The sequence below is a fragment of the Kryptolebias marmoratus genome, linkage group LG1 (assembly GCF_001649575.2).
Source record: "Kryptolebias marmoratus isolate JLee-2015 linkage group LG1, ASM164957v2, whole genome shotgun sequence".
Lineage (NCBI taxonomy): Eukaryota > Metazoa > Chordata > Actinopteri > Cyprinodontiformes > Rivulidae > Kryptolebias > Kryptolebias marmoratus.
The window spans coordinates 32,180,376-32,207,070 of record NC_051430.1 but is presented as its reverse complement, the minus strand read 5'-3'; the positions used below and the strand labels follow the sequence as shown (position 1 = coordinate 32,207,070).

General features: G+C 39.1%; 3 protein-coding genes across 4 annotated transcripts in view; all 3 read right to left on the bottom strand.

The window, feature by feature from the left end:
- Positions 1-594: 594 nt before the first annotated feature.
- On the bottom strand, positions 595-9,966 carry LOC108241838 (noelin-like). Its single transcript, XM_017426283.3, has 6 exons — positions 9,809-9,966; positions 6,650-6,799; positions 5,078-5,233; positions 4,550-4,769; positions 2,955-3,061; positions 595-1,337 (listed from the first exon to the last, which is right to left on the bottom strand). The coding sequence occupies exons 1-6, from the start codon at positions 9,875-9,877 to the stop codon at positions 675-677; spliced, it is 1,365 nt and encodes a 454-aa protein (XP_017281772.1). The 5' UTR covers positions 9,878-9,966; the 3' UTR covers positions 595-674.
- A 4,014-nt stretch (positions 9,967-13,980) lies between these two features.
- lg1h9orf116 (linkage group 1 C9orf116 homolog) lies at positions 13,981-15,859 on the bottom strand. Its single transcript, XM_017426317.3, is given in 4 exon segments — positions 13,981-14,482; positions 14,693-14,771; positions 15,638-15,751; positions 15,753-15,859. Coding segments are annotated over 4 exon segments (477 nt in total). The 3' UTR covers positions 13,981-14,305.
- A 455-nt stretch (positions 15,860-16,314) lies between these two features.
- LOC108241896 (formin-binding protein 1-like) overlaps positions 16,315-26,695 on the bottom strand; it is a 32,463-nt gene continuing 22,082 nt past the window's right edge. For both annotated transcript variants that reach the window (XM_017426376.2, XM_017426377.2), the window contains exons 14-17: positions 26,136-26,268; positions 23,287-23,432; positions 21,720-21,856; positions 16,315-17,792 (exon numbers count right to left, since the gene is read on the bottom strand). In XM_017426376.2, coding sequence (XP_017281865.1) covers positions 17,614-17,792; positions 21,720-21,856; positions 23,287-23,432; positions 26,136-26,268 — 595 coding nt within the window. In that variant the 3' untranslated portion in view covers positions 16,315-17,613. The remainder of the gene's footprint in view (positions 17,793-21,719; positions 21,857-23,286; positions 23,433-26,135; positions 26,269-26,695) is intronic.

The following is a 26,695-nucleotide window of genomic DNA, read 5'->3' as shown; positions in this document are numbered from 1 at the left end:
AATGCAGCAGATCTCATTTGTGAAAGTTCAGTTAAATGTCACTTCGAAATAAAGCTTGAAAAAGGTAAGAAATTAGATTATTTTTTTCATATTTTTCAGAGAATAACTGACAACGTACGTAATTGGGGTATATCGTGATATATATCGTTATCGTGATATAAAATTATCCATATCGTGATGTAGGATTTTTTTCCATATCGCCCAGCACTACCAACATAAGCAAAAACGCGTCCTTCTTTCAGTTTGGTGATTCAAACTTCCTTTTAAGTGTATTTTTTTTGTAATAAACAAGCAGGCAGCACAATAAACTAATCACTAAGACAATTTTGCCTTTTGGAACACATGAAACGAAAGATAAAACCTTTCACAGAGCAGTTTTATGATAGTACTGTTGATTTAAATGCTAATAAAATTCTGACGTGTGAATGTAAAAATGATGAGATGATCTCAAACAACTTTGAATAAGTTGGAAGTTGAATTTTCTTTAGATGTTTCTAACAGTTTAGTAAATCTCTGATCTGGAAATACAAAAATTAACCTGACAAATTATTTTAGAGGTTTCTACATGTGAAATGAGAGCTAGGATTTATCAGATAGTGTAGGAAGTGACTGTTTTATGAGATCATATCACACATTAGATTGACAGCATGGAGACATTTAAATATGGTTTCATCTTACTGTATAATGTGATAAAGTGTTACATTATAAAGGACTTGGTGGCCATTATTCCAGGCATAGAGTGCTCTGTCTCTTGGGTTGTAGTCAAGCATGGAGAGGTGGCTGTATTTATTGGTCAGAGGAATATCAATGTATTCATAGGTGGAGGAGTTGGTGGAGTAAGCATAGTACACTTTGGTTCCTCCAGAGTAGCCGTTGGTGACATACAAAGTTCCACAAATCATAAAGGATTCACCAGCACTTCGTTTTGGATGGTTGGTGGTCCAGCTGCGGATGATCTGCAGAGTGTTTGGATTTAATTTGCTGAGTACAATGTTACCAGCATTTTGATTGGTGGCATAAACAGCCCAGAGCCCGCCTTCATCCACCATGAGGTCAATGTCCGAGTGCCCGCCCCACGAGTAATGGTACATGTTGTTGTAACCGGCGAAGTCGAGCTGTCGGGAGCGGCTGATGAGGGACGTGCTGAAGTCAAATTTAATGATGGTATGACTTTGAAACTTGTTAAAGTAAATAGATCCGTTATAAATTACTTGACCGGTACCAGACCATGGGTGAGGCAGGCGATGAGATGTGAAGTTATCCGTTGTCATGAAGTCATACATTGATTGGTACTCCCTAACAAAGCGATTATTGTGATAACCATCCATGTACCACACCTGCAACAGAGGCAAACAGATAAATTACTTACTTCTACAACATATTGCTGTTGTTTGATGTTAATGATTGTATTTCATGGTACAATTAACCAACAGAAAAAAAAAAAAAAAAATCAACTTGTATTTTCTCTTGTAATTGTCTTAAAAGAAAGTTAATGATTCTGCTTGTAGTTCCGGTTCTGGTTCAACATGGGCCTTCGTTTCAACCTAACCCTGTTTCTATCAAGACTTTAAATTAAAATGTATGCATCGTTCAGCCAGAAATCTAGGTTGGTTTATGCACGATCGGAGGTTGATTCCCTGGTGCTTCTGTCTGTGTTTCATAATGATGATGTTCAGAGAAATGGAATAAAAACACGAACAGTGTAAAACTAGCAGCAGAGATGGAGATTGTCAAACCATAAATAAATGATTTTACCATTGTCTCAATTATTACTTGCACCAGAAACATAAAGTGGTTGATAAACAAGCAAAACTCAGCACTGGGGATAGACTAGATTTTACTCATGAAAGCATCTCAGTAGAAAGTGTCATGTACAGTGAAACAGAACCCAAAATGCAATCAAGTTCTTAGAACAGGCAGGCAGGAATCTAGAAGGCGTTTAACAGAATGGTGAGATGATTTTCTGTGAATGTCAAAGACCTGATTAAGACTAAGGCCTGGTCCCAATCCTCGCCCTCCACCCTGCGCCCCTCTATGAAGGATATACTCAGTCGAAGTGTACAGAAGGGTTCGTGTGCTCAGGTTACAAGCATGCAGACATTTGAGAATTGGGACAGTACGGGTTACGTCATCTACTTGCACCTCTGCTTCATAACTGGGACATCTTGAATGGCCGACTGGTTGCTGTTTTGGTATTTTAAGAAGATGCCAGTACGATTGTAAAAGTACAGTTTAGGTATTTTTGCTTTCCAAAGTCATTGCAGAAGATATTTGGCTGTTCAGATGTGTTTTGTAATGACTTGTTGAATACGGAGCAAAGTTTGATCGTATTCACACCTGTACAGCAGAGTGAAACAAGAATTATTTCAATACTTTACATTTAAAAACTGCTTTCTTTGTGACAGACGCACCACTGCCACATTTCCACCTTTTAATTCAAAACCCTTTCATTGTCAATAAAGATAATAAAATAAATAAATAAATAAATAAAAACGTCACATGCAGCGATGAATTGTGGGTAAATACTTCGGTGAAGTCCGCTTGGATGCGGGCTTCGCTAAAGGCCAGATGTAGTACACAAAGGGGGCGGAGCTAAAGACCACTCTGGAGAATTGGGACACAGTACGCACTCAAACCCTGCAGCATGATCGCGCATTTGAAGGACACGAAGGTAGTACGAGGGTGGAAGTGTGAGATGGGAGATTGTGAGTCATGACAGGTGAGCTGATTAACAGATAGAACAAAGCTGTGTGAAGTTGACTAACACAAGGAAACAAGAATAAAATTATCTACCAACAACTGAAAAACAAAAATACAAAATATCCACAAATCAAAAATCAATATAAGTGACAAAACAATGGCAAAACCCACAACTGTGACAGAAAGAATAGTAATAATGTGCTTTCATCTTAATATTTTATTGTTATGCTGTTGGTGGTAATGAGCAAACTTACTCTGTTGTCTCCAGCTGGAGCCAGTGGGTCGGTCATCCATGAACCAAATCTGGAGCCAGAAGTCTTAATGGTGACTGGTTCAGAAATTCCTGTCAGCTTCCCACAAGCTGAAAGATAAATATAATACATGCAGGGCAGAATAATTTAAAAAAATTGATGAATATTTGAAAATGTCTGTAAAATATTATACTTTTACATTGTTCATGTTACATTGATATTCAGCAAAAAGTGGAAGAACTGGAATGGCAATGATCTGTAGATCATCCAGAACATGGCAAATCCTAAATGTTTGAAAACAAAGCAACTGGACCTCTGTTCTGATGAGTGTGGAATTCCAAGTTCCATGCAGTTTAAAACTTAGAACAGTTCCTAAAAGTTTGCCATCTTTTCCTAAATGTTTGAAAACAAAGCAGGACATTTATTCTGTTCTAAGAGCTGATTTTAACTGATTTAGTTTCCACTAAGCGCCCCACGGTTTGTGGCAGCCAACACCCAGTGACAGTACACCCCTGTGGTTCAAAGGTCGTCTTCCTCCAGAAGGTTTCTGTGGCGGTAGAGTCAGGAGGCCACCGAGATTCTGCAGACTGAGGTGTGCTCTGCATGTCATAGAGATGATATCAGTGCAACAGCTAAATGCATAAAAGACTGTCCCAATTTCTGCCAGAACATCTCCATCTCAACAAGGAGCATTCACCATTTCCCCAATAGCAGGCTTTGGATTACCGTGACCTGAAGTTTCTGCTGAATGAAAAGAAGAGGGCATTCGGGTCTGGTGACAAATATGAGGTAAGAAAGATTTAGTAGATGTTGAAAAATGGAACTGGGGAGGTGTAGCAACTCATACAGTTCATTCAAGATAAAAGATCGAAGGTTCTCATGATCTGAATTTAGGAAAGTATAAAGAGAGGAGTTGATGTTCAACAAAACTGTTGTACATGATAAATTGCTTGAGATGTTTTATGCAAATATCAAGTTATATGTCTCCAGTTTCTTTGAAGCTACTTATATTGTCATGATTTCTAGTATTTTTTGAGTTTGTTCTTAGTTTTGGGTTCTGTTTTTTCCTTTGAGTTTTATTTTGTACTTTTGGTTTTTGTTCTCATGTTCTGTCTTTGTATTGTCTCTGCCTCTTGGTTCTGTCCTCATTGTCTTTGTTTATCATTATCCTCTCTTTGCCCTCAGTCTACGCCTGGTTTCTGCCACACCCATCTCCACCTGTCTGTAATTGTAATCCCTCACCTGTGCCCACTTCCCATGATTTCCCTGTGCTTTAAAATCTGGTCATTTCCTCCACCTCCCCGTCGGTTCATTGTTGGTGTTAGGTTCATGTCTTGTCTCTGGTCCCTCTCTGTATCGCCTTTGTCTACTGCCTGGATTTTTGTCATAGTTGTTTTGCTGCCACGTCAGCTTTTGTTTTCAGTTTTGTTATTTAAAAATAAATCTTTTATTTATTAATTATGAGTCTGCGTATTGGGTTTGCCACGCTCACACCATGTCCTGACACATATCTAAAACACCAAATATAAAGAGCAGTTTATCAGCAGTTTGAACTCCTCAGTTGGTGTGTGTATTTGTCAGATCTCCAGTTTCCTCACCAAGCCTTTGCATGCAGGCCCGCAGGCGGTCCTCCAGGTTCATCACTCGACCGTGGAGCTCCTGGTAGTCCAGTCCTCCTAGTTGTTCCTGCAAAGATCCCAGCAGCTCAGTAACGTTTGCTGCTTCCTCTTTAAATTGTTGGACCAGCAGAGCATCTGCCTTGTAAGCCTCCAGAACTGGTATGAGAGGGCGCAACTCCTCCATTTTTGCTTTGATAGACTATAGGAAGAGGAAAATAAAATAAAAAGAAATATAAAAGTCAGACATTTTCAAACACTGTCTCTACTTTCATGATGGTCATTCTCGTCATTTTTAAAGGGTTCATTAATAACATTAATAATAGGTAAATCAACAGTGAAATTTGAATCATTTGTTTAAAGCTACACACAATATTGAAACAGTTAAAAATTAAGTTTTGCTGAAATCTCAATCAAGAAGTATTTATGGTTACTGATGTATAATGCTTCAAGGTTTGCATAAAAAGATAAAGTAGGAGTTAAGCTTGTCAGTAATCATGTTGTTGGTACCTTGTATTGTCTGGCAATGTTGCTTTCATGTCCATCTTCCACCTGTTTGAATTTGTTTTCAAGACCTTTGAGTTGGACTTCCATCTTCTCCACAAACTGCATATCTCTCTGAGTCCGTTGGTCCAGCACCTCAATGGACTGACTCATATTCTGCACCTAGACGGCATGAAATCATCACATCATGTGCTATCTTAAGTCAGCGAAACCATATTTTATCACGGTGTCAATCGTTCATCCAGAACAGGTTTGGACAAAGCTGCTGATAATGTTACGGGTCACATTTTAAATTTTCCTTTTCATCAATAATTCATAACAGTCGAAAGGTGGGGATCAAAGAGTTTCAGCTGGATTCAAAAAAAACAACAACTTATCTTTGTGATTTACGATCAGAAGCAAAAATCACCAAAAAAAAGGAGCAAAAGTGAAGAGAGTAGCATCAAGTCTCTACCCCCAGCCACATCTTTTTACTACCCCACGTACAATGATTTAGGTAAGGTTTATTTGTTATCCAATGCTGCTTAAAAATTTCTGCCAGCAAACCAAGTGCTACCTAGCAATCAACTTAGGTCAAACAGTCTAAATTAAAAGCTCTCAAGTTAACTACAAATGTATGAATAAATGTAAAAATAAACATTGCTTTCTTAACATAATCTTAGAGTAAAACTATTAAATGTATCTTATTAGACATAAGATCTCTCGCTCTCTCATCCACGTCTGTTAGTTAATTTTAAGTTTATAGTTAGTACAACAACAGGACAGTGATTGTAGTTTTAAGAAGTCTTTTTGCAAACTGAAATACACAAAGAGCTTTATGATGGACCTTTTACAAACCAGCACATCTGATGGTCTGATGTGAAACATCTCACAGCCAGCCAAAGAATGAATCGTCTCTCTGAAGCAGGATTTTTTTTTAACAAAAAAAACATGTTCACTGTCTGTCTATCCATCTTTCTGCTGCTATCTGAGATCAGATCACAGAAGTAGCAGCCTAAATAAAGATATCGAGGCTTGTCTGAGTTTCCTCCGCAGGGTGTCAGGGCTCTCCCTTAGAGATCGGGTGAGAAGCTCGGTCATCCGGGAGCCGCTGCTCCTCCACGTCGAGAGGAGCCAGCTGAGGTGGCTCGGGCATCTGGTCAGGATGCCTCCTGGACGCCTCCCTGGTGACGTCCCACCGGGAGGAGGCCCAGAGGAAGACCCAGGACACGCTGGAGGGACTGGGAATGCCTTGGGATTCCCCCGGAGGAGCTGGCCCAAGTGGCTGGGGAGAGGGAAGTCTGGGTCTCCCTGCTTAGGCTGCTGCCCCCGCGACCCGACCCCGGATAAGAGGATGGATGGATGGATGGATGGATGGATGGATGGATGGAGGCTTGTCTTTCTCCAGCTACCCCCCTCCAGTTGATTTTAGGAGGATTCTGGGGTTCTAAGTCATAAGTCCTACGTCTACCCCAAAGTCTCCTGCTGATGAATCATCTTTTAAACGCATTAGAATTTTGCCAGATGCCTAAAGCTTCCTAACTGACAAGGTTTTCTGTCCGAAGTAATTTGCCGAGTTGCAGTGTAGAGTGTTTTTACCTTCTCCAGCAACTGCCGCAGCTGTTTGGTTCGAGCATCCCTGGAGCAAACCGTCTGCTGAGGAGCAACAACTGTACAAACACATCGACCTTCAGAGTCCTGAGCTGAACTGTATATCTGCCAGCCTTCCTCAGGGGTTGAAGGACCCACCTGTTAGATTAAAGGTGAGGATATGGCTTAGGGTTGGGGCAAGTATGAACAAGAATGTGCTGTTAATGACTATCTGATGAATGTGGATTCACTGCTCAGAGGTCACACTGCAAACCAGTTTGTAAGACATTCAACCTGCTCAATCCCCACATTTTTATTTCAAATACTGAATAAATTACATATATATATATATATATATATATATATATATATATAAATAAAGCGAGAGAGCAACGAGAGAGAGAGTGCTGCCCTCTTCTGACTGAATTTCCTATGACACAATGACCTATTTATAAGAGACTAAATGAGCAGTGAAATTGACTGAGAACAATTTTTTTTAGCAGCAAAGATGAGATTTTTTTTCCCTTAAACACACTTAGGATGAGATTTGATTTGGTCCTGGCATAAAGGACTTTGAACTTTCCGCAGTCTTTATTTTTGATAATCAGGCCATCATCACTGTTTTGAGCCACAGAAATGTGTTTAAATTAGATTATTGTTATCTAAAACTGATTTTAATTCTTCACAATACAATTCGTATTTTATTTAGATGAAGAACTGAAGGAAAGATGGATATTAAAAATGTGTGAATTGTGTGAGAATCTAAGACTGTGTTAAAACTGTGTTAAAATTCACACTCATTTTTCAAAGCATCAAATCCTCTTCATTTATTTATTCACTGTCTCAAAAAAAAAAAGAGAAGAACATGGAAATGTGCATCTATTTTATTCAGTCACAGTTTTTGAGTAATTATCTAGTTTGTATTACATTTGTCATCATTCAGTCAAGCTGCAATTGTTAAGAGTTTTGTCACATTCTGTTTAGGTTAAATTAATCCCTTCCTCCCAACATGTTGAAGGTTTTCTTTGTCTTTCTATAAAACTGACTGAATTTTTAGTTTCGCTCCAAATAAGAAGTTTTTATACTGTCAAGTGAAAATATCTGAGATGCTAAATGTTAATTTGGTTCATAGAGTTAATTAATTTTGAACGATCGTGATGTTTGACACCATTTTTCTTTTTCAATGTTATATTTAATAATAGGAGTTATGATTTTATAGTATATGTACACTCTGTTTTAAAACTAATAATAATCTAATTGATAATCTAGACCAGGGGTGTCAAACCCAGTGACACAAAGGGGCCAAAATTAAAAATTTGGTGCTAGCCAAGGGCCAATCATGATCAATATTTATTAAAAATTACATAAATTAATTGGTTTTAGATGTATTATGTCAAATCATTCATATAGAAGTATCAATGACCTTTTCCCAGTTACAGATTATACAGAATTTAGAGCAAACAGACTTTGATGAACACAGACAAATAGATCAAACTTCAAAAAGCTCATCATTAGCTGTCATTTCTTACGCCTCACTCAGCTTTTAAATGAATTTTTTAACATTAAAACAGATTTTTTTTAAAAAGCCATCAACAAAAACCTGATCATACAGAAATTAAAACTATATATTGTTGGCTTCTAAGTCACTGTCAAGAGAAAACTTCACTAATTAGGCTCAGTTTCTTTAAGCAAAAAAAGAATCAGAGACTCGATCTGAACCAGACTGGAGGGCCGGATGAAATGTTACAGAGGGCCGGATCTGGCCCGCGGGCCTTGAGTTTGACACGTGTGATCTAGACTATTACCAGATATACACTGGAAGAAATAAAAATTGAATTTCTTGCTGATTTTTCAAGTTTGCTCTCTCACAAAGAAATGAACAGTGTCTATTTTTATTTTAATTGAGAAGGATAGCAGCTAAGGATCCTTCCCCTCAAAAAGCACATTAGGTAAAAGTTACAAAATATTTTGGATGTAATTAAATGAAAACAGTATTTGATCTTCAAGCAAAATATGATTTGGTACTTTGTTGGTAAGACATTTCTTGTAGTCAAGAAATACAATACAGTTGGTCTCTAAATTTGCATACATCTTAGGACAGATTTAAGCCCACTCCTGTTTGCAGAAACTCTCTAAATCCTTTGAGTTTCTTGGTTAGTGCTTGAAAACCTGAAGATATAAAATTTTCTACAGGATTGAGGTCTGAGGACAGGCTCGACAATTCAGGTCATACTCAACAATTTTCTTCTTCTAAACATAGATTTTGGTCTAATCTGACCACAGCATTTTCTCCCAAGTCTTCTTTGAATCATTTAGGTGTTTTCCTGCTAACTTAAAATAAACCTGCACTTGGGTCCCAAATGCTTTCAATCCCTAAACTTTTTTAGTATCATCCTCACCTTATGAGGGAAATCTTACATGGAGCTCCAGACCAAGGGCAACTGATAGTCATTTTATTTTTCTTTATTTTCAGAATAATGGCACGAACTGACCACGCTTCTTGCTGATGGTCGGCTCATTCCAGCCTTGTTCAAACCTATCTTGTCACCAATGTTGTTTGACATCTCTTTGGTCTTTCCCATGTTGCAGAGGCTGAAAAAAGAAACCGATTCTGGACAACTTTTTACACAGAATGAGCCGTGATCAGGAGTGTACTTGATTTATTGATTGACTGATATCTGTGTGCAACATGAGCACATAGCAAATGTGTGGGAGAATTCTGGGTTGGAATTTAAGGGATCAAATACACATGAACGTTAATTTCTAACTTTGTATGCAAGTTTTTTTTTTCTGGAGTTTTAGTTGATATTCCGTCTTAAAGACTGAACTTAATAAATCCCCCAAAACATAAAGTGTCTCACAAATGAAAACCCAAGGACAATGTGGAAATGTGAAGACAATATCCCAAAACCACAATGTCCTCAAGACACAAAGAAAGAGCCCTAAAGCATGAAAACAATGCTCCCCAAAATAAAATTAATGTCTCAAAAACATGATAAGAATTGCCCCAAAACAAAGAGCATCTCAAAATATAAAGAGAAAGTCAAAATTACAAAAAAATTAAGTACGTCCCAAAAACATGTTACAAGAGTGAAGATGGATCAGTTTAAAAAAAATCAACCTGTCAGGAACATAAAAAAACCATGCAGAAAACAGATGAAATGTTACCAGAGTGAAATTGGATCCGATCAGCAGCAGCAGCAGAAAAACGTTGAGCAGATTCTCCTCCGACTCCATCTGATTCTCCTGAAAAGACAAACTGATGTTTTCTCTTTGCAGCTAACCAGCTGGTTACCAACCAACCTTTGTTCTGGTTATTAATCTGATTATCTTTTCACCTCCTGTGTGTCTCCTCCTCTGCTCTCTCCTCCTCTTCCTCCTCCCTCTTGTTCTTCCTCTCTGATGCAACGCCAAAGACAGACAGAGTGGAAACCAGATCCTCTGGCTCGAAGAGGGTTGGGGATGATATCAGAGGCTGACTGGAGGAGGAGGAGGAGGGGACGAGGAGATTGGAGGAAGAGGAGGAGCTGTATGTGGTGCTGAGCGTGGATTAATGTTCGCAGGAAGCCATTTGGCCTCAGGAAGAAAATGTCTCTTTACAAAATATTCCTGATTTAATAAGTTAAAAATAAAAAAAAGAAATATTTTGTCTGATGTTTAACAACAGATGTTTTCAGATCCATAATATTAATAATTATTAATATTGCTCTATAATAAGAAATGAATAAATGTATATTAAATGTGTACTATATGTATGATACTAAATGTACACTCCTGTAAATTTACAGCAAAATAATTGCAGCATTTTACTGTAAATTTACATAATCTGTACTGTAATTTATTCTGACAATAGATTACTGTTAAAATACTGTCTAAATACAATTTAGTTTTACTACTGCATTCACTTTGTCAGTAAGCTGCTGCAACAAAATGTAGTGCAACATTTTAATGTACAGTCTTAGTTTTACAGTAGAATAGTAGTACCTTACCCAGTGTAGGCTTTTTGTTAAAAGTGCTAAAATTGGTTCAGTTTTAAAATGCATAATCATCACGTCACATAACAAAGGAGGATGAGATATGTAACCTTCCGGACAGAATTTTTATTTGAAGGCAGTTATGCCACAAACCATATACATTTACAGTATATTCAAACAAAAAATAAACATATCCATGCCTCAGAGAATTAGTGAATTATATTATTATTAGTGAATTATATTGCACATTTTCATGTACAGGACAACTCAAAGTGCTTCACAAAAAACATTAAATGCAGAGTAAAATAAAGCAAATACAACAAATAAGAAAAACAAACAACTTAGATAAAATAGCAGGTAAAAGTAGTAAATAAAACGGCAGATAAAAGCAATGTGGGTCAGTTTTAAGGAAAAGCAGCAGCAAATTGAAAAGTCTTCAGGTTTGATTTAAAACAGCTAAGAGTTTCAGCAGACCTGCAGCTTACAGGGAGTTTGTTCCACATTTCAGTAGCATAAAAGCTGAAAGCTGCCTCTCCATGTTCAGTTCTGACTCTGGGAACAGGAAGCAGACCTGTCCCCAACAACCTGAGGGCTCTGGGAGGTTCATAGCAGACCAGCAGATCAGAAATGCATTTTGGTCCTAAACCGTTCAGAGCTTTGTAGACCAATAATAGGATTTTGAAATCAATTCTTTGACAGACGGGTAGCCAGTGCAGAGATCTTATATGATCCCTTTTCTTGGTCCTTGTGATGGATGATGATTAAGTTTTCAACATAAAATCCCTACTACCTAACATGTGGTCATCCAAAGTAAGCTCAATGACAAATATCATGCACAACCTCTGGTCTAAATTCATTTTATACCTTTAAAAACCTTAATTTACAATCTTCAGACTGATTTTACTTACCCTCTCGATGCTTTAAATTTGGAGGATGAATGCTGATTGTCAAAGATGCAAATACCCCCCAAAAAAGAAAAAAAAATGTCTACCCCAGAAAAAATACAGGCTGCACAAATTTATAGTTAAGCAGGAGGAGAGTTTGTATCGGCAGCTAATTCAGAGGGGACACAGAGCTGCTTAAAGGCAGCAGAGAAGAGTTAAAAACTCTACAGGACTGAGCAGAAGTGTGAGATTCAACTGTAGCACAGAAGAAACCAAAGTTATATAAACAGGCGTATGATCAGAAACCTCATTATGACCAATTTCTGAGTCAAATACAGACAACCGTTGAGAGAGAACAAGATCTAATGTGTGTTTTTGTTCGTGTGTGCGAACGCACCAGGTAAAGAGAGAAAGTTTTTCACCAGCAGCTTCTCTGGACAGCACATATGAATCGTAAAATCCTCAACAATAAGATCACAATCACAGACACCCATTATTCCTGCCAGGAAATTGGAAAATTCATACAGGAAGTTCTTATTATATTTGGGAAGTGAGGTGGTAGATGACGGCACACTGCACTGGATCAGAGCAACCCAACTGAAAAGAGGCAGCTTCAAAGCTGGAGAGTGGAGATGGTGCACCACTCGCACTTAAGGGCACTTCCTATAAACCATGGCCTTTTCTTCTCAGGTGCCTGGAGAAAAAGTTAGCAGTCTTCATGGTCCATTGGATGTCCATTTTTGGATGGTAAAAAGGATCTCGTCACTTTTTGTGCTTGAAAAGTTGGAGAACACATCAGCTGGAGGCTAACTCAGAAGGAATCAGGAGTTGACTACTTGTCCCTGGTGTCATCCGGCCACCAGTGGGCTCCCTTTCAGGCTGGTTCTCCCGGTGGAAGAAGCTCGGCTGGTGTCAGGCCAAGCTAGTCACTGCAGTCACTGGCAGCCATTTTGGTCAAGCTTTAACTTAGCTGGGAAGCTGACGCTCACCTCCTTTGAAGAGCAGCAGGCAAAAGTGTCTTCGCCTTTAAATCAGAGGGCCAAGGAAGAGAGAATGAGGACAAGTCTTGGAGTTTGTGTGCAGGGGGGAGGAGGTGAAGCACCAGAGCAAAAACTCCAGAATAAAAGTTCAGTTTACCTCACAAATTAATCTCATGCTTTGGGTTCCCAACATCTGGATACTACAGTTCATGTCCCTGTCTAATGTTTAACAACAGATGTTATCAGATGCACAGCAGTAGTATTTATACAAACTGTAAGTACTCCAGTCAGTGATTCTCTTTAATGTTGCAACAACAGACTGAGATAAAAAAAAAAAAAATCAGCCAGCAGGATAAGAAGAGAATGTCTTTAAATAAATCATGTTCCTCTGTGAGTTGTCATGGAAACAACATCTCCATCTGCAGGCACCACAGTGTGTCTGTGTGTGCGTGTCTGTGTGTGTCAGATGGTCCCACATGCTGAGTGTGTTGGACGTAGACCAACATTTCTGTGAGAGAAAAAGAACCAAACTGTTCCTAAAATAACAGAGTAAGGAAAACAGAATCTATGTGACTTGGGATATTTTATTTGATTATAATGTTGCCAAAGCAGGTTTAACATTTTGCTGTAAAAAAAACCTGGAGAACCTGAAAAAAATGTAATTGAGAAATCTGTTTTAAAGAATTAAAATGTCCAGTTGACATTGCTTAGCTTGCGAGGAAGAGATTATAATGCTAACCCTAAATAAAACATACCGTTTTTTTGAGCTGTTGTTGACCGTTTTGTTCACTTGTATGTACACAGTAAAGGTTACAACCAGTGGCAATAATTTACTCCAACTCTGTACAAGCACCAGCTACACTCTGAAGTACTCTGTAATTATTGTAAGACACACTGTTGTGGCACTAAAGGCGAGATGTATTATAAAATCTGAAGACTACTGGAGCTGATGTCAGTAATTAATAAAAAAAAAACTACCCAGCGAATGATACTTGGCTCTGGTAGCATGTATTCGAAAATCAAAGTGAACAACACAAAACAAACTGAAAATACATAAAATAACAAAAATATTTACAATGCTGCAGTGAAATTTCAGAAATAATGTGCACAAGATTTGTTGAAATGCAGAAACAGTCACAACAAGGTCACTAATTCCCCTGTTATTTGTAAGCTACCAGACCAGTATGGTCTCCTGCCTCACAGCCGGACTTCAGCAGCTTGCCATCCTTTTAACCCAAAAGGGTCATCTGGAGTTAATTAGATAAACAGGACTAGTAAAATATCATACTGCTAGTTAGCAACTTAACTAGACCTTTATCAATTATTCTTGTGAGAGAAAAAAAAAAATTTTCTCGAGAGAAAAATGACATTTGAGACAAATCTGCTCATTTGTTGGTGTAGGACAGGGGTAGGCAACCCTGGTCCTGGAGAGCCACCATCCCTTCAGGTTTTCCTTGTTTCTCTGCTCCAACACACCTGATTTAGTGGTTAAATTACCTCTTCATGTCCTGCAGAAGCCTGTTAATGACACACTGATTCAAATCAGGTGTGTTGGAGCAGAGAAACAAGTAAAACCTGCAGGATGGTGGCCCTCCAGGACCGGGGTTGCCTACCCATGGTGTAGGATCTCAGTCGTTTAGATTCAGTTTGCCGAACAGGAGCAGCTCACTGCAGTTTTAAAGTTTAAAACTTTCCACATTTCTGTTTGAATTGATAAGACGCAAAACATTTTCATCAACAAAAAGGATGTCCAGTCACTTCGTTTAAAACTGTTTATGTATTGTTGAAAACACGCTGAATGTTCCTTTAATTGCTCCTCTCTCACTATTAGTTGCCTAGGTTTCCATAGTGATGCGGATGTTTGAGGTGGAGCCTCTTGTTTTGGGTTGTCATGGAAACTATCACCTTGCCCTTTTCCATGACAGTGTTGAACCCGAGATCCCGATACATCCCGCTCTGCAGCATGGCCTTGGAAAAGTGACGAGACGTGGATTTGAACTGAGTCTGAAACACAAACAACGTGTTTCTGAAATCATTAAAAACTTCTTTTCATATCAGCTGCTGCTTGAAATGTTCATTTTTTTCTGTTAGTGATATTACAAAATGAATATTTAAAGTCTGATTGAAATATAGAGATGTTTAATATCAAATTCTTCCTTGTTTTGTCAATAAAACATTGATTTTTCTTATCTTTCTTCAAAATTTTTGTCTTACTGGCATTTCATGAATGGTTGGTTTCTCGCTGCCGTACGTTTGGTTCGACGTTCGATACAAAGGATGACTTATTTTCAGCCTGAAACATAAACAGCATCATCTTCAATGAAACAAATATAGACAGAAATGTTGGTGTATGTAATTCTAACAATTCTGATGGAAAACTCCTGATCCAGTCCTATTTCTTTCTCTTTCAGTTATCCACACCTTCCTGTAATCATTTAGAGAGGTCTGAATTAACAGTTCTCTAGACTTTCTTTGGACAGTTTCAGTCATTGTTCCTGAACATTTTCAGATAAATTTTTAACTCTGACCTCTGACCCCGTTCAGACAGAAAAGACTCCTAAACTGGTTTAAGTATAATCTTTATTCTCGTTGTTCTGAACAGTCTGTCAAACACACAATCTGTTCTCATTTCTGCTGCTGAATCTATGATAAACACCAAAGATCCAGAGTTTGACAGGAAACAAGATTTTAGCTCCAACAAGGTGATTCTCAAAGAGCCGTCAGCTGAAAACTGAATTATCAGCTGAAGGGTGGTCGGCTCTGAGGTCAGGTTCCAGGTCTTTAATGAATTTATTCCCATGTTTTAAAAACATCTTGGAGAAAGTTTGTTTAGCTTATTACATTTTTTAAAGCACTGCCTGCACAATACACAGTCATATTCACGTAAAAGAACTGAGACTGAGAGAAAAAGCAACCAAAGTCCAAACCAAACAAACTCTGAAACACCTTGATAAAGTCTTTAGAACTATTGACCACCCCTAAAAATTAGGTATTTTAAAAGTTGTACTTAAAAAGTGATTATGTATTAGATATTGAGGTAGTGTAAATTAGTGCTAGCTTTAGTTTGATATTTGTTTTTTTTGTTTGAACTAACAGCCAACGAACAAGTTAAAATGATGGTATAACTAGTATTTTATCCACAGAGTTGTGGTGCCATACCCGTAACCATGGAAACAGTCAGGGTTGTTGAATCTGTGCGGTAGATTTGGATCCGTCTGGTAAAAGTTGCAGGTTTGAATCCTCTGATCCTCCATGTCTAACTGACAAAACAACAGTTGCTAACAACACAGCGGTTACCACGGAGACAAAAACAGCGTTCACTGGCCCCGTCTCCTGAGTGAGAGACACACAGGAAGAAGCAGGAAGTGAAAGTTTAAACATAGCTCAGAATATTCCCTTTTTTGCTTACAGTGTCAACTCTGACCTCTTCTCTATGATGGGAGTTCTGATGTAATGTTAGACAACCATAAACTTTTTCTTTTTTACAGCCAATCTGAAAACAACATTTATACTTAAAATCATTCTAAAGACAAAAAAAACTAACTTTTATTTGTCTAAAATCATACATTTCAAATAAAACAGCTGAAATGTAAATATGTGCTCAATCATTACATTTAATAGATGCTTTACTGCTTAAAATTGATTATAAATATTATTGATTATAATCTCATTTTTTTTGGAATCAGATTTTAATCTGATGCTGATAGATAGATAGATAGATAGCAAAATATTGCCATTTATACCAGTGATGAGCAGATAAACAGATATTTCCGACCATAATTATACGTCACTTTTAAGTTTAAGTGAAACTGAAAAAAAAAGTACTGATGCACATATTCAACTCAATTTATAATTTATTTTGCAATTTTAACATACATGAAAGTGAAAAGAGCAGAATCAAACACATCTCATTAAAAAATAAACGAGCAATTCAACAATAGAAAACAAAAGTTTCACATTTCACACAATCAGTAAATAAAAGATTCATTGATCAAAGAAAAGGGAGGGGCGGGGTCGAAATAAGCAGGGTTTCTTTTTGTGGGTGTGGTTCATATCAGCGAGTTTACAAAGGCCCGGTCCCAATCCTCGCCCTTTCATTGTCAATAAAGATAATAAAAAATAAAATTCAAAACGTCACATGCAGCGATGAATTGTGGGTAAATGCAGGCTCAGCCCAAGGGCGGATGTAGTAAGCAAAGGGGGCGGGGCTAAAGAGGATTGGGACACACTGTGCAGTCAAACCCTTCAGCATGAACGCGCGTTTGAAGGACACGAGGGTGGAAGTGCGAGTATTGGGACCAGGCCAGTATGGTAAGACACTGACAAGGGTTTAAAGTGTCTCCTCCCTCAGGGATGTTAGGTGAGGAACCCATCCCACAACAAGTTCAACACCTCGTGAGTTCAGCTTCCGTTCGTTTTTATTCTCTATACAGGTCCTTGCCTCCAGTGCCACTGGTAGCTTTGGGGTATTTTCAGTGTTTCAATCATGAATGACTTGGTGAAAATATCAATGTTCAATTCAGCTGCTAAACTGATCTCAGACTAGTTTTTTTTTTAACAGGAAAATTAAAGTTCAACACCATCTATTTCATCTACAATTAAAGGTTAATCTATAACATTATCAGAGATCAATAACCGATCTTTGATTGGTTTTTCAGTCAACAGCAGGTTTCTGTCCTTCATACATCAAAGCTGTCGGGCAGCTGATTAATTAAAATACATTAAGAGTGAATCTGTCCAATAAAAAGCTGCCAGGAGAGCTTTTCACGTGGTTTTCTGTGGCCGGATGTCCTCATTGGTCAACAGCTAAGCTAGAATATTCCACTGTTCTTTACAAACCCTACAAGACAGACAGACAAGTACAGACTGTACTTTTCTATGATTAAAAAAACCCTCTAAAAACAAGGAACCTGCTGATCACAATAGTGAGGAAACATTTTTATTTTTCTCACTGTAATCTCATATATTTTAGCAAAATTATACAGACAATAAGCTGACTGGAATTGGAATGTTCAGTTGTGAACTCTACTCAGTCAGAGGTCAGATGGGTCAGAGGTCATTCAAAGGTTGCCAGAAGGTCCAAAAAAAGGTCAAATGGAGGACAGATGTGCTGGTCATTTTGAGTCACACAAAGGTCAGGTGTAGGTTACAGCACCTTTGGTGCTGCTGTCCAGGAAAACTTTGATGTAGGATGTAGGAACGTATCCCTCCTCCTCCAGGTTCCTCCTTACTCTGGTCCAGCCATCTCCTTTGTCCTCTTCCACCACAGAAAGTAGTTCACCTTCTACCATCGACAGAGTGCCTTCATTCTGACCTGTAGGGAACAAATGATCACACATTCAGACCACAGAACCAACATTATCCACACATATCGACAACAGAATCACAAATAACTAACATTAGCCACACATTTAGTCAACAGAAACACACAGAACCAAGATTAGGCAAACATTTAGGCAAGAAATCACACAGAATCAACATTATCCAGACCCCAGAACCTCATATAGCCTTATAGAACCCCACAGATTCACACAGAACCAAGATAAAACCTTGTAGAATCACATGGAACCAACAATAATCACATGTTTAGACCACAGAACCCTTAAAAAATAAACATTAATCACTTGTTCAGACCACCTAGCCATTATATACTTTTAAAGATCCACATAGAACCAACATAAAACATAAAACCAAACAGTTCTGGCTAAAATAAACCAAACCCAAAGTATAATCACAGAGAACTACACAGAACCTCTATAAGTTACAGCAAAATCAGTTAGGCTTTGAGCATGTGGTGAGACTGATAAAAAAATATTAATGTAGACCAGAGCAGAAGACTCTTTGGTCTCATTTATAAAAGATTGCATAGGATTCATACTAACAGTGTGCATTTGCCCAAAAGCCAAAAAAAATTTCAGATTTATAAAACCATGCGAACGCACACCGGCGAGCAATTTCCCTTCATAAATCACACCTGTACCTAAAAATTTACGCACAAGATCTCGCCTCAGGTTCCGCCCTCCACACGCCCACATTCAATCATAAATGGTCGATGTAAAGCACCTCATGAATAAAAAAGACGGATTTAAATAAGCCAGCTAATCGATGCTATTTCATGGTTACCAACGCAACCACAGAGAAAAGCGCGAATAAATTAAATTTCACCGAGGCAGAAAACGATGTGTTGGTGAATGATTTGGAGAACAGAAAAAAAATGTAATTTTGGGGAGCCACAGTGATGGCATTACAAATAAAAGGAAGCGGCAACATTCCCACTTAATTCAGTGAGTGGGACAGAGAGGACGGTGACTGAGGTGATGAAAAAGTGGTCTGATTTTAGGGTGGAGGCAAAAAAAAAGCAACTAACCGGCCACCGCCAGAACATATCAGCCACAGGTGGGGGTAAGGGCGTACCTGAACTGACACCTTTTGAAAGAGGGATGGCCGGTGTCGTGCCGAAAACTGATCGGGTGTGCCATCACGAGGGAGCGTGCACGGATGTGAGCGGTATTAAAGCGGTTAGGAGGCAGCGCCTGAGGGGGGAGCCACTGTCCCCTCGTGCGTTAATCTGTGGTACACATCATCCCGGTGATCATCCAGGGAGAGGAATGTTGCGTCAACTTTTATTTAAGATTTAAGTTAGCTTAAAAGCCTTTTTTTATTTGAAAGGTCCTCATGGCTCACCAGCGGAAGCATGAATAATACTGCTGTTTTGAAAGCTTCGAGCTAAGATTAAAGTTCGATTATGGAGTGAAATTAAATATCTGAGAGGAATCACGATGCAGTGTGGCTTCAATTCTCCACGTCACCATCTGTGTCTCCAGTTTCGGACACGTGGCTCCGAGTTGGCATGAGGGGCCGCACATTTTCCCGTCAAGTTTGGGCTTTACAGATCACAAACTGTGCCTGGAAAGTAACGTAGATCAGTATGTGTATATATATATATATATATATATATATATATATATATATATATATATATATATATATATATATATATATATATATATATATATATATATATATGCAGGATATGACTATACTTCCTGTCTTTTCAAATATAGTGTCTATACAAGGTATTCACACCCATTAGATATTTTATGCTTTTATTGTTGACATAACTCAGTCATGGTCAATATAGATTTTACTTTGAAAAAATAAAATAGCCTTCTTCAATGATAAAATTAAATTTCTAGGTTGTTTGTCTAAGTAGTGGAGATTTAATTTGAGTTTTATTCAACAGTAGCTCTCTCTTTGCTAGTGTTTTACAAACCTTAGGCTGGTGAAGAACCTGCGTAACAACTGTTATATGTAAAAAGGCTCATCTCACCTGCTGAAGCTTGGAACTCCTTCAGAGTGGTCAAAGGTCTCTCACTGTTCTTCTTGGCCACTCAGTTTGTGAGGACGGCCTGCTCTTGGTAGATTTACACCTCCCATATTCCTTCCATCTCCTGATGATGGATTTAACAGAACCCCTGGGATATTAAGGACCTTGGAAATTCTTTTGTATCCGTCCTCTGACTCTTACTTTTCAATAATATTTTTTCTAAGTTGAATTAGGACAGCCCCTTTAAAGGGGTGAATATTTACGCAGACTCTTATTTTACATTTTATGTTTTTATGTAATTGACATTACTCCTTCCTGATGTTACAGTCGCTTACCCTGATTCCCTTTGACATTGGAGAAGTTTTCTTTGTTTTTTGTTGAAAAAAAGGCCAGTTTATATTGACAATGACTGATTTATAACAGCAATTGAAGCAAAAGGCATTTAAGGGGTTAAATACTTCCTGTAGGTACTGTACATACAGGTCTTAATAAATACATCTGATAACAGATCAAATACTTCTGGAAGCAGCTAATCCTGGCCATCACAGAAGTTTCATCTTGCAGGGGTTAGGATTGTTGTGTTATGTTGTGTTTGAGATGTTTTCAGAGTTATATAAGGCCCCTACTGATTTATCTGGTAATAGATAGACCAGAGCTTGTGTACATGTTTAGCATGAGGTTGAATAAAATGATTTGCATAAAATACCACAGCTGGACTCACGTGTGGTTTAACGCCACAAGATTTAGGGTCTATAACACTAATTCTAACCATTTCCTTCTTCCGTTTCAGAGGTTTCTCAAATTCAACTTATTCAATTAATCCTGAACTCGTTTGACTAAAACCAGGGGTGGAAATTAAAAATTTTGTCCACCAGCCACTCAAATATTTTACCGGCCACTATTTTTTGTTGTGACAAAAAGTTATTTCATATGATGATGATGATGAAGGTGGGTGGAAGGAGTTGTGATGCCCTACAAGCTGACTACTCTTGAAAAACAGAAAATAAAAAAGCTTCTCATCACAACACCTAATTGGTGTTAGACTGCATGGATCGAGTGCATCATGTGGGTTTGCAGTGAACTGTTGTAATATTTTAGTTTAGTTTAGTTTTCTCCGCCTGAAGTGGTATTTCGCTTTTATCTAAATAACATTCGGGTCGAATGTTATTTAGATAATTAATTTTCCAACAACAACCAGTTAATTTATCAACAAATCTTTAACTGTGTTTATTCCTCTCATCATGGACAACAAGTCCTCTGAATTTGGAGACATTTGTTCTTTTTTGCAAAAGTTACCAGGGGGAACCAAATATTTCAGCCGACATAGGACAAAAATAATTTACCAACAAGTCCTTAACTGTGTTTATTCCTCTGTATTATGATATTACTAGCACATTTTATTCCTAAAAGAATGATGTTTTTTTAATTTAAGTCATTATTTATTTTAATTATGAATTGTTTTGTCCTGTCTATATTGTCCATAACAGAGTCTGTCTGTCTATCTATCACGCTAGCAAAACAGTGGGTTAACTTCGCCAAAACAAGTTGTTTGACCTTTCACGGTCTCCGTAGTTCCCTTGCAGCGCGAGCACAGCGCGGCGGTTACGAGCGTTGAACATGAACGCACACTTTTTGCGGCGTACGCGGCACGGAGATGCAGGGGAACCGTATCTAATGGGGGAACGCGGTTCGACTCGAGCACATTGCTGCCCCCTATATGTCAAGAGGACAAATAACACCTTTTCTGTTCAAATTGCCAACCTGCCACAGTGGCGTGTGTGTTGATCAAATTCAAATATTTACCTGCATTTGGCCGGTGGCGGGTGCTAATTTCCACCCCTGACTAAAACACCTTTAGAGAAACATAAAACCTTTAGTTTCAGCTCCAGGGACTGTGGAAAATAAAAAGATTACCTTGAAATGGGTACAGAGACTTGCAGGTGCCAATACTCGGTAATGGTTCATCATCATCAAAGTCATCATCAAACTCTGAACTACGAGACTTAAAGTGCAACTCTGCATTGTGGTCCTCCGTGTAACTTCCATCAGGACTGAAAGGAAACCAAAAAGTTCAGACTGTGAAATCAACTCAGACAAAAAAAAAGCCCTAACAATTTACAACTACAGTCATGGCAAAAAGTTCTGACAGACACACAAATGTTGATTTTTTTTTGTCTTCATTTTTTCATCTATTGTTTTCCATGTTTCTATGGTTTACTGAACAATTCAATTGAAAACATTTCCCAAGTTTTAAGTTTTTATTAGCAAGTACATCAGATTTAGACAGAGTTCATATTTCCAGTGTTGACTAAAACTTTGTAAGTTTACTCTGACCTGCTGGATCTAAATATTTGGTCCAAATTATGACTAACAGTGAGTCATGTATCACTATAACTCTAAGTAATGATGACTTTATGAGATTCTTTATAATTAAAATGTTTCAATTAGAGAGAAAATTCCCACCATCCTTCCTGCTGTTCCTCTGATTCCCTGTCAGATGAGGCAGCTTCAGAAGTGTCTCTAGAACCTGATTTGTGTTTGGACTGTTTTTGTCCTGTTGGGCTCTGAAATGTCCAAAATAAAAGCTTCATCCAAACCATCAACATGTCTGCTGGATCCCATCCCAACTAGACTGTTCGAAGAGGTATTCCCACTACTAATTAATATTCCCATTTTGGGAATCTGCTTAATCTGTCTCTAATGACAGCTTTAAGGTTGCTAGAATTAAACCTTTACTTAAGAAACCCAATCCTGATTCAAGAGTTCTGGCCAATTATAGACCTATATATAATCTCCCATTCATCTAAGAAACTCAGTTGGGTGATCATCTGGACAGAAAGTTTCAGTCAGGGTTTAGAGCTCAGCACTGCTAAAAGTTTCTAATGATATCCTCATGTCCTCAGACAGTGGAACGGTGTCTGTACTTGTCCCGTTAGATCTCAGGGCTGATCACAATATTCTATTACAAAGGCTTGAATATGATATTGGGATTACATGAACAGCTCTAAAATGGTTTAAACTATTTATTTTTTGATAGATTCCAGTTTGTTCATGTAAATCAAGAAACTTCTTCATACACCAAAGTTTGTCATGGAGTTCCTCAATGTTCAGTGTTTGGATCAATACTCCATACTTTATATATGCTTCAATTAGATAAAGTTATTAGACAGAATGGGATCAATTTTAATTGTTAAACTGATGATACTCAGTTATAGTTATCTATAAAACCTGATGAACCCATTCAGCTACTTAGATTACAAACATGTCTTAAAGACAAAACGACAGCATGACTTAATTTTGAGTGAGGTTTTTTTTGTTTTTTATCTTCTACTATGAACTATGTGTCTGGAATAAAGTGATTTGATTTGATATATATATATATATCAATTTCTGTAACATGTAAAACTATTGACCCTGCCCAAAGAACATTACAAACTTCTGATGTGACTCATTATGATAATATTCAATTAGTCTGGCATACCTCTCTCTGCTGGCTGGGCTGCGTTTTTCCAGCTGTTTCAAGCTGCTGCTGCCCGGCGTTGTTGCTTGAGAATTCAACCCACAACCTCCACTCTGCCTCCTGCTGCTGTGATCAGAAAAACTGCTGTCTGCCTCTGACAGCCACATCTACAGAAACACATCAAATTCACAAAGGTGCTCAGATCAACTTAAAAACACATGAAACAGTTAAACAAACTGAAGGGAAACCCATTGGTTGGGTCACATAACATTTAAAATATAGAACTGATTAAAAATGCATTTGGATAAAAATATCAAATTGTATTTTTTGCATTATATTGTATTATACTGCAACATATACACTGCTCAAAAAATAAAGGGAACACTTAAACAACACAATATAACTCCAAGTAAATCAAGCTTCTGTGAAAGCAAACTGTCCACTTAGGAAGCAGCACTGATTGGCAATCAGTTCCACGTGCTGTTGTTCAAATGGAACAGACAACAGGTGGAAATTATTGGTAATTAGCAAGACCCACTCAATAAAGGAGTGGTTCTGCAGGTGGGGACCACAGACCACTTCTCAGTACCTAAGCTTTCTGGCTGATGTTTTGGTCACTTTTTAACGTTTGCGGTGCTTTCACACTCGTGGAAGCCTGAGACGGACTCAACAACCCTCACAAGTGGCTCAGGTAGTGCAGCTCATCCAGGATGACACATCAATGCGAGCTGTGGCAAGAAGGTTTGCTGTGTCTGTCAGCGTAGTGTCCAGAGGCTGGAGGCGCTACCAGGAGACAGGCCAGTACACCAGGAGACGTGGAGGAGGCCGTAGGAGGGCAACAACCCAGCAGCAGGACCGCTACCTCCACCTTTGTGCAAGGAGGAACAGGAGGAGCACTGCCAGAGCCCTGCAAAATGGCCTCCAGCAGGCCACAAATGTGCATGTGTCTGCACAAACGGTTAGAAACCGACTCCATGAGGATGGTATGAGGGCCCGACGTCCACAGATGAGGGTTGTGCTCACAGCTCAACACCGTGCAGGACGCTTGGCATTTGCCAGAGAACACCAGGATTGGCAAATTTACCACTGGCGCCCTGAGCTCTTCACTGATGAAAGCAGGTTCACACTGAGCACATGTAACAGACGTGACAGAGTCTGGAGACGCCGTGGAGAGAGATCTGCTGCCTGCAACATCCTTCAGCATGACCGGTTTGGCAGTGGGTCAGTAATGGTGTGGGGTGGCATTTCTTTGGAGGGCACAGCCCTCCATGTGCTCGCCAGAGGTAGCATGACTGCCATTAGGTACCGAGATGAGATCCTCAGACCCCTTGTGAGACCATATGCTGGTGCGGTTGGCCCTGGGTTCCTCCTGATGCAGGACAATGCTAGACCTCATGTGGCTGGAGTGTCAGCAGTTCCTGCAAGATGAATGCATTGAAGCTATGGACCGGCCCGCTCGTTCCCCAGACCTGAATCTGATTGAGCACATCTGGGACATCATGTCTCGCTCCATCCACCAACGTCACGTTGCACCACAGACTGTCCAGGAGTTGGTGGATGCTTTAGTCCAGGTCTGGGAGGAGATCCCTCAGGAGACCATCCACCACCTCATCAGGAGCATGCCCAGGTGTTGTAGGGAGGTCATACAGGCAGGTGGAGGCCACACACAATACTGAGCCTCATTCTGACAAGTTTTAAGGACATTACATCAAAGTTGGATCAGCCTGTAGTAGACTTCAAATCCAGGCCTACATTGGTTAATAAATTTGATTTCCATTGATAATTTTTATGCGATTTTTATGGTCAGCACATTCAACTTTGTACAGAACAAAGTATTCAATGAGAATCTTTCATTTGTTCAGATCTAGGATGTGCTATTTGAGTGCTCCCTTTATTTTTTTGAGCAGTGCATATCACATCATACTGTATCGTATTGCATCATATAATATGTTATATTTTAAAGGAGTTGCTTCTTATCACTGCTGTTCAGGATGGGAGACTGACAAAATGAAGATTGAACACAACCTGCCGGCTTCCGTAGCCAGATGACTTTTACCAATTGGCATTTTATAATGTATGTGAAGGTTTTTGTTCAATGTTGACTTTTGTTGTGAATTGGCGCCATATAAACAAACTCAAGTGAGCTGAATTATATCCTCCATCCATCTGGCCATTATCTGCCACTTGTTCTGGAGTCAGGTTGCAGAGGCAGCAACTTGAGCAGGAAAGTCCAGACATCTCTGTCCTGGGTATCCTGCCAGTTGGACATGCCTGGGACACCTCCCTAGGGAGGCGAGCCCAAACATATTTAATCGGTACCTGTCAACCTTACAAGTTCAGGCTCCTTCTCCACCAGAGAGGTGACATTTCATGTCCCAAGAGCCAGCTTTGGTAAGCTGTGTCAGAGCACCATGGTCCCACGCTTTCGGCTGCTGCCCATAGCACAGTGCATTGACCTGTATGACCCCTCCTGCGCAGTGAGTCCACAGAAAAGCAAAGGGATGTAACTTATTTGGGTTGAGCCCGATCACCAAGCGCTTGCTGACGAGCCCCTCGCCTAGGCCTGGCTCCAGGGTGGGGTCCCGGTAACCCACCTCTGGGCAAGTGACATTGAGTTCCTTGCTATCTTCTGTCCATACAAATGTTTTTGAACCACTCGTTGACTGACCTGTCACCTAGGACTAATTTGCCTCGGGAGATCCTACTGGGGGCAACTGTGCCGACAGCATAGTTCCCAGGATCATTCACGATCATTCATGAGGTAGCGATTCACGGAGGAATGAATCACTCCTGTTTTATCCTATCATAGTACAGAGTGCATCAACACAGCCTGCAGTCTTCACTCCAAATACAGAGCATAAGAAACAAACCTGGTTTCTCCTCAGTTCCTCCTCCAGTTTCTGCAGATTCTGCTTCACTTCCTCTAATCGAGGCTCCAAACTGCCAGCGTCACCCATCTGAGGACTCTGTTCATAAACCTCTCTCATCTTCAGTAGAGCAATTCTGAATCAGAGTAATATACATCTTTTATACACATCATGAATACAGAATTTGATTTGTCTTAAATTCATATATTAATTTGTCTTAAATGCAAAACCTTAGTAACATTTATATATTATCCATCCATTTATTTTCTTTCATCTTTCATGCTTTTCCTTTCCAGCAGTCAGTGTGTGAGAGGCAGGGGGACACCCAAGACAGATGAGAGCCACATAAAGACAAATGAGACAAACAACCATTCACACTCTCAGTCACACCCAGGGACAAATTAAACTTATCAATGAACCTAACATGCATGTTTTTGGTCTGTAGGAGAAGACCAATGTAGGAAAGAAAGACCCCATGCCAGGAGTCAATCCTGTGGCCTACTCACTGTGCAGCTCCCCACCATGCCACTCCATTTATTTACTTTATATAAATATACCCCCCC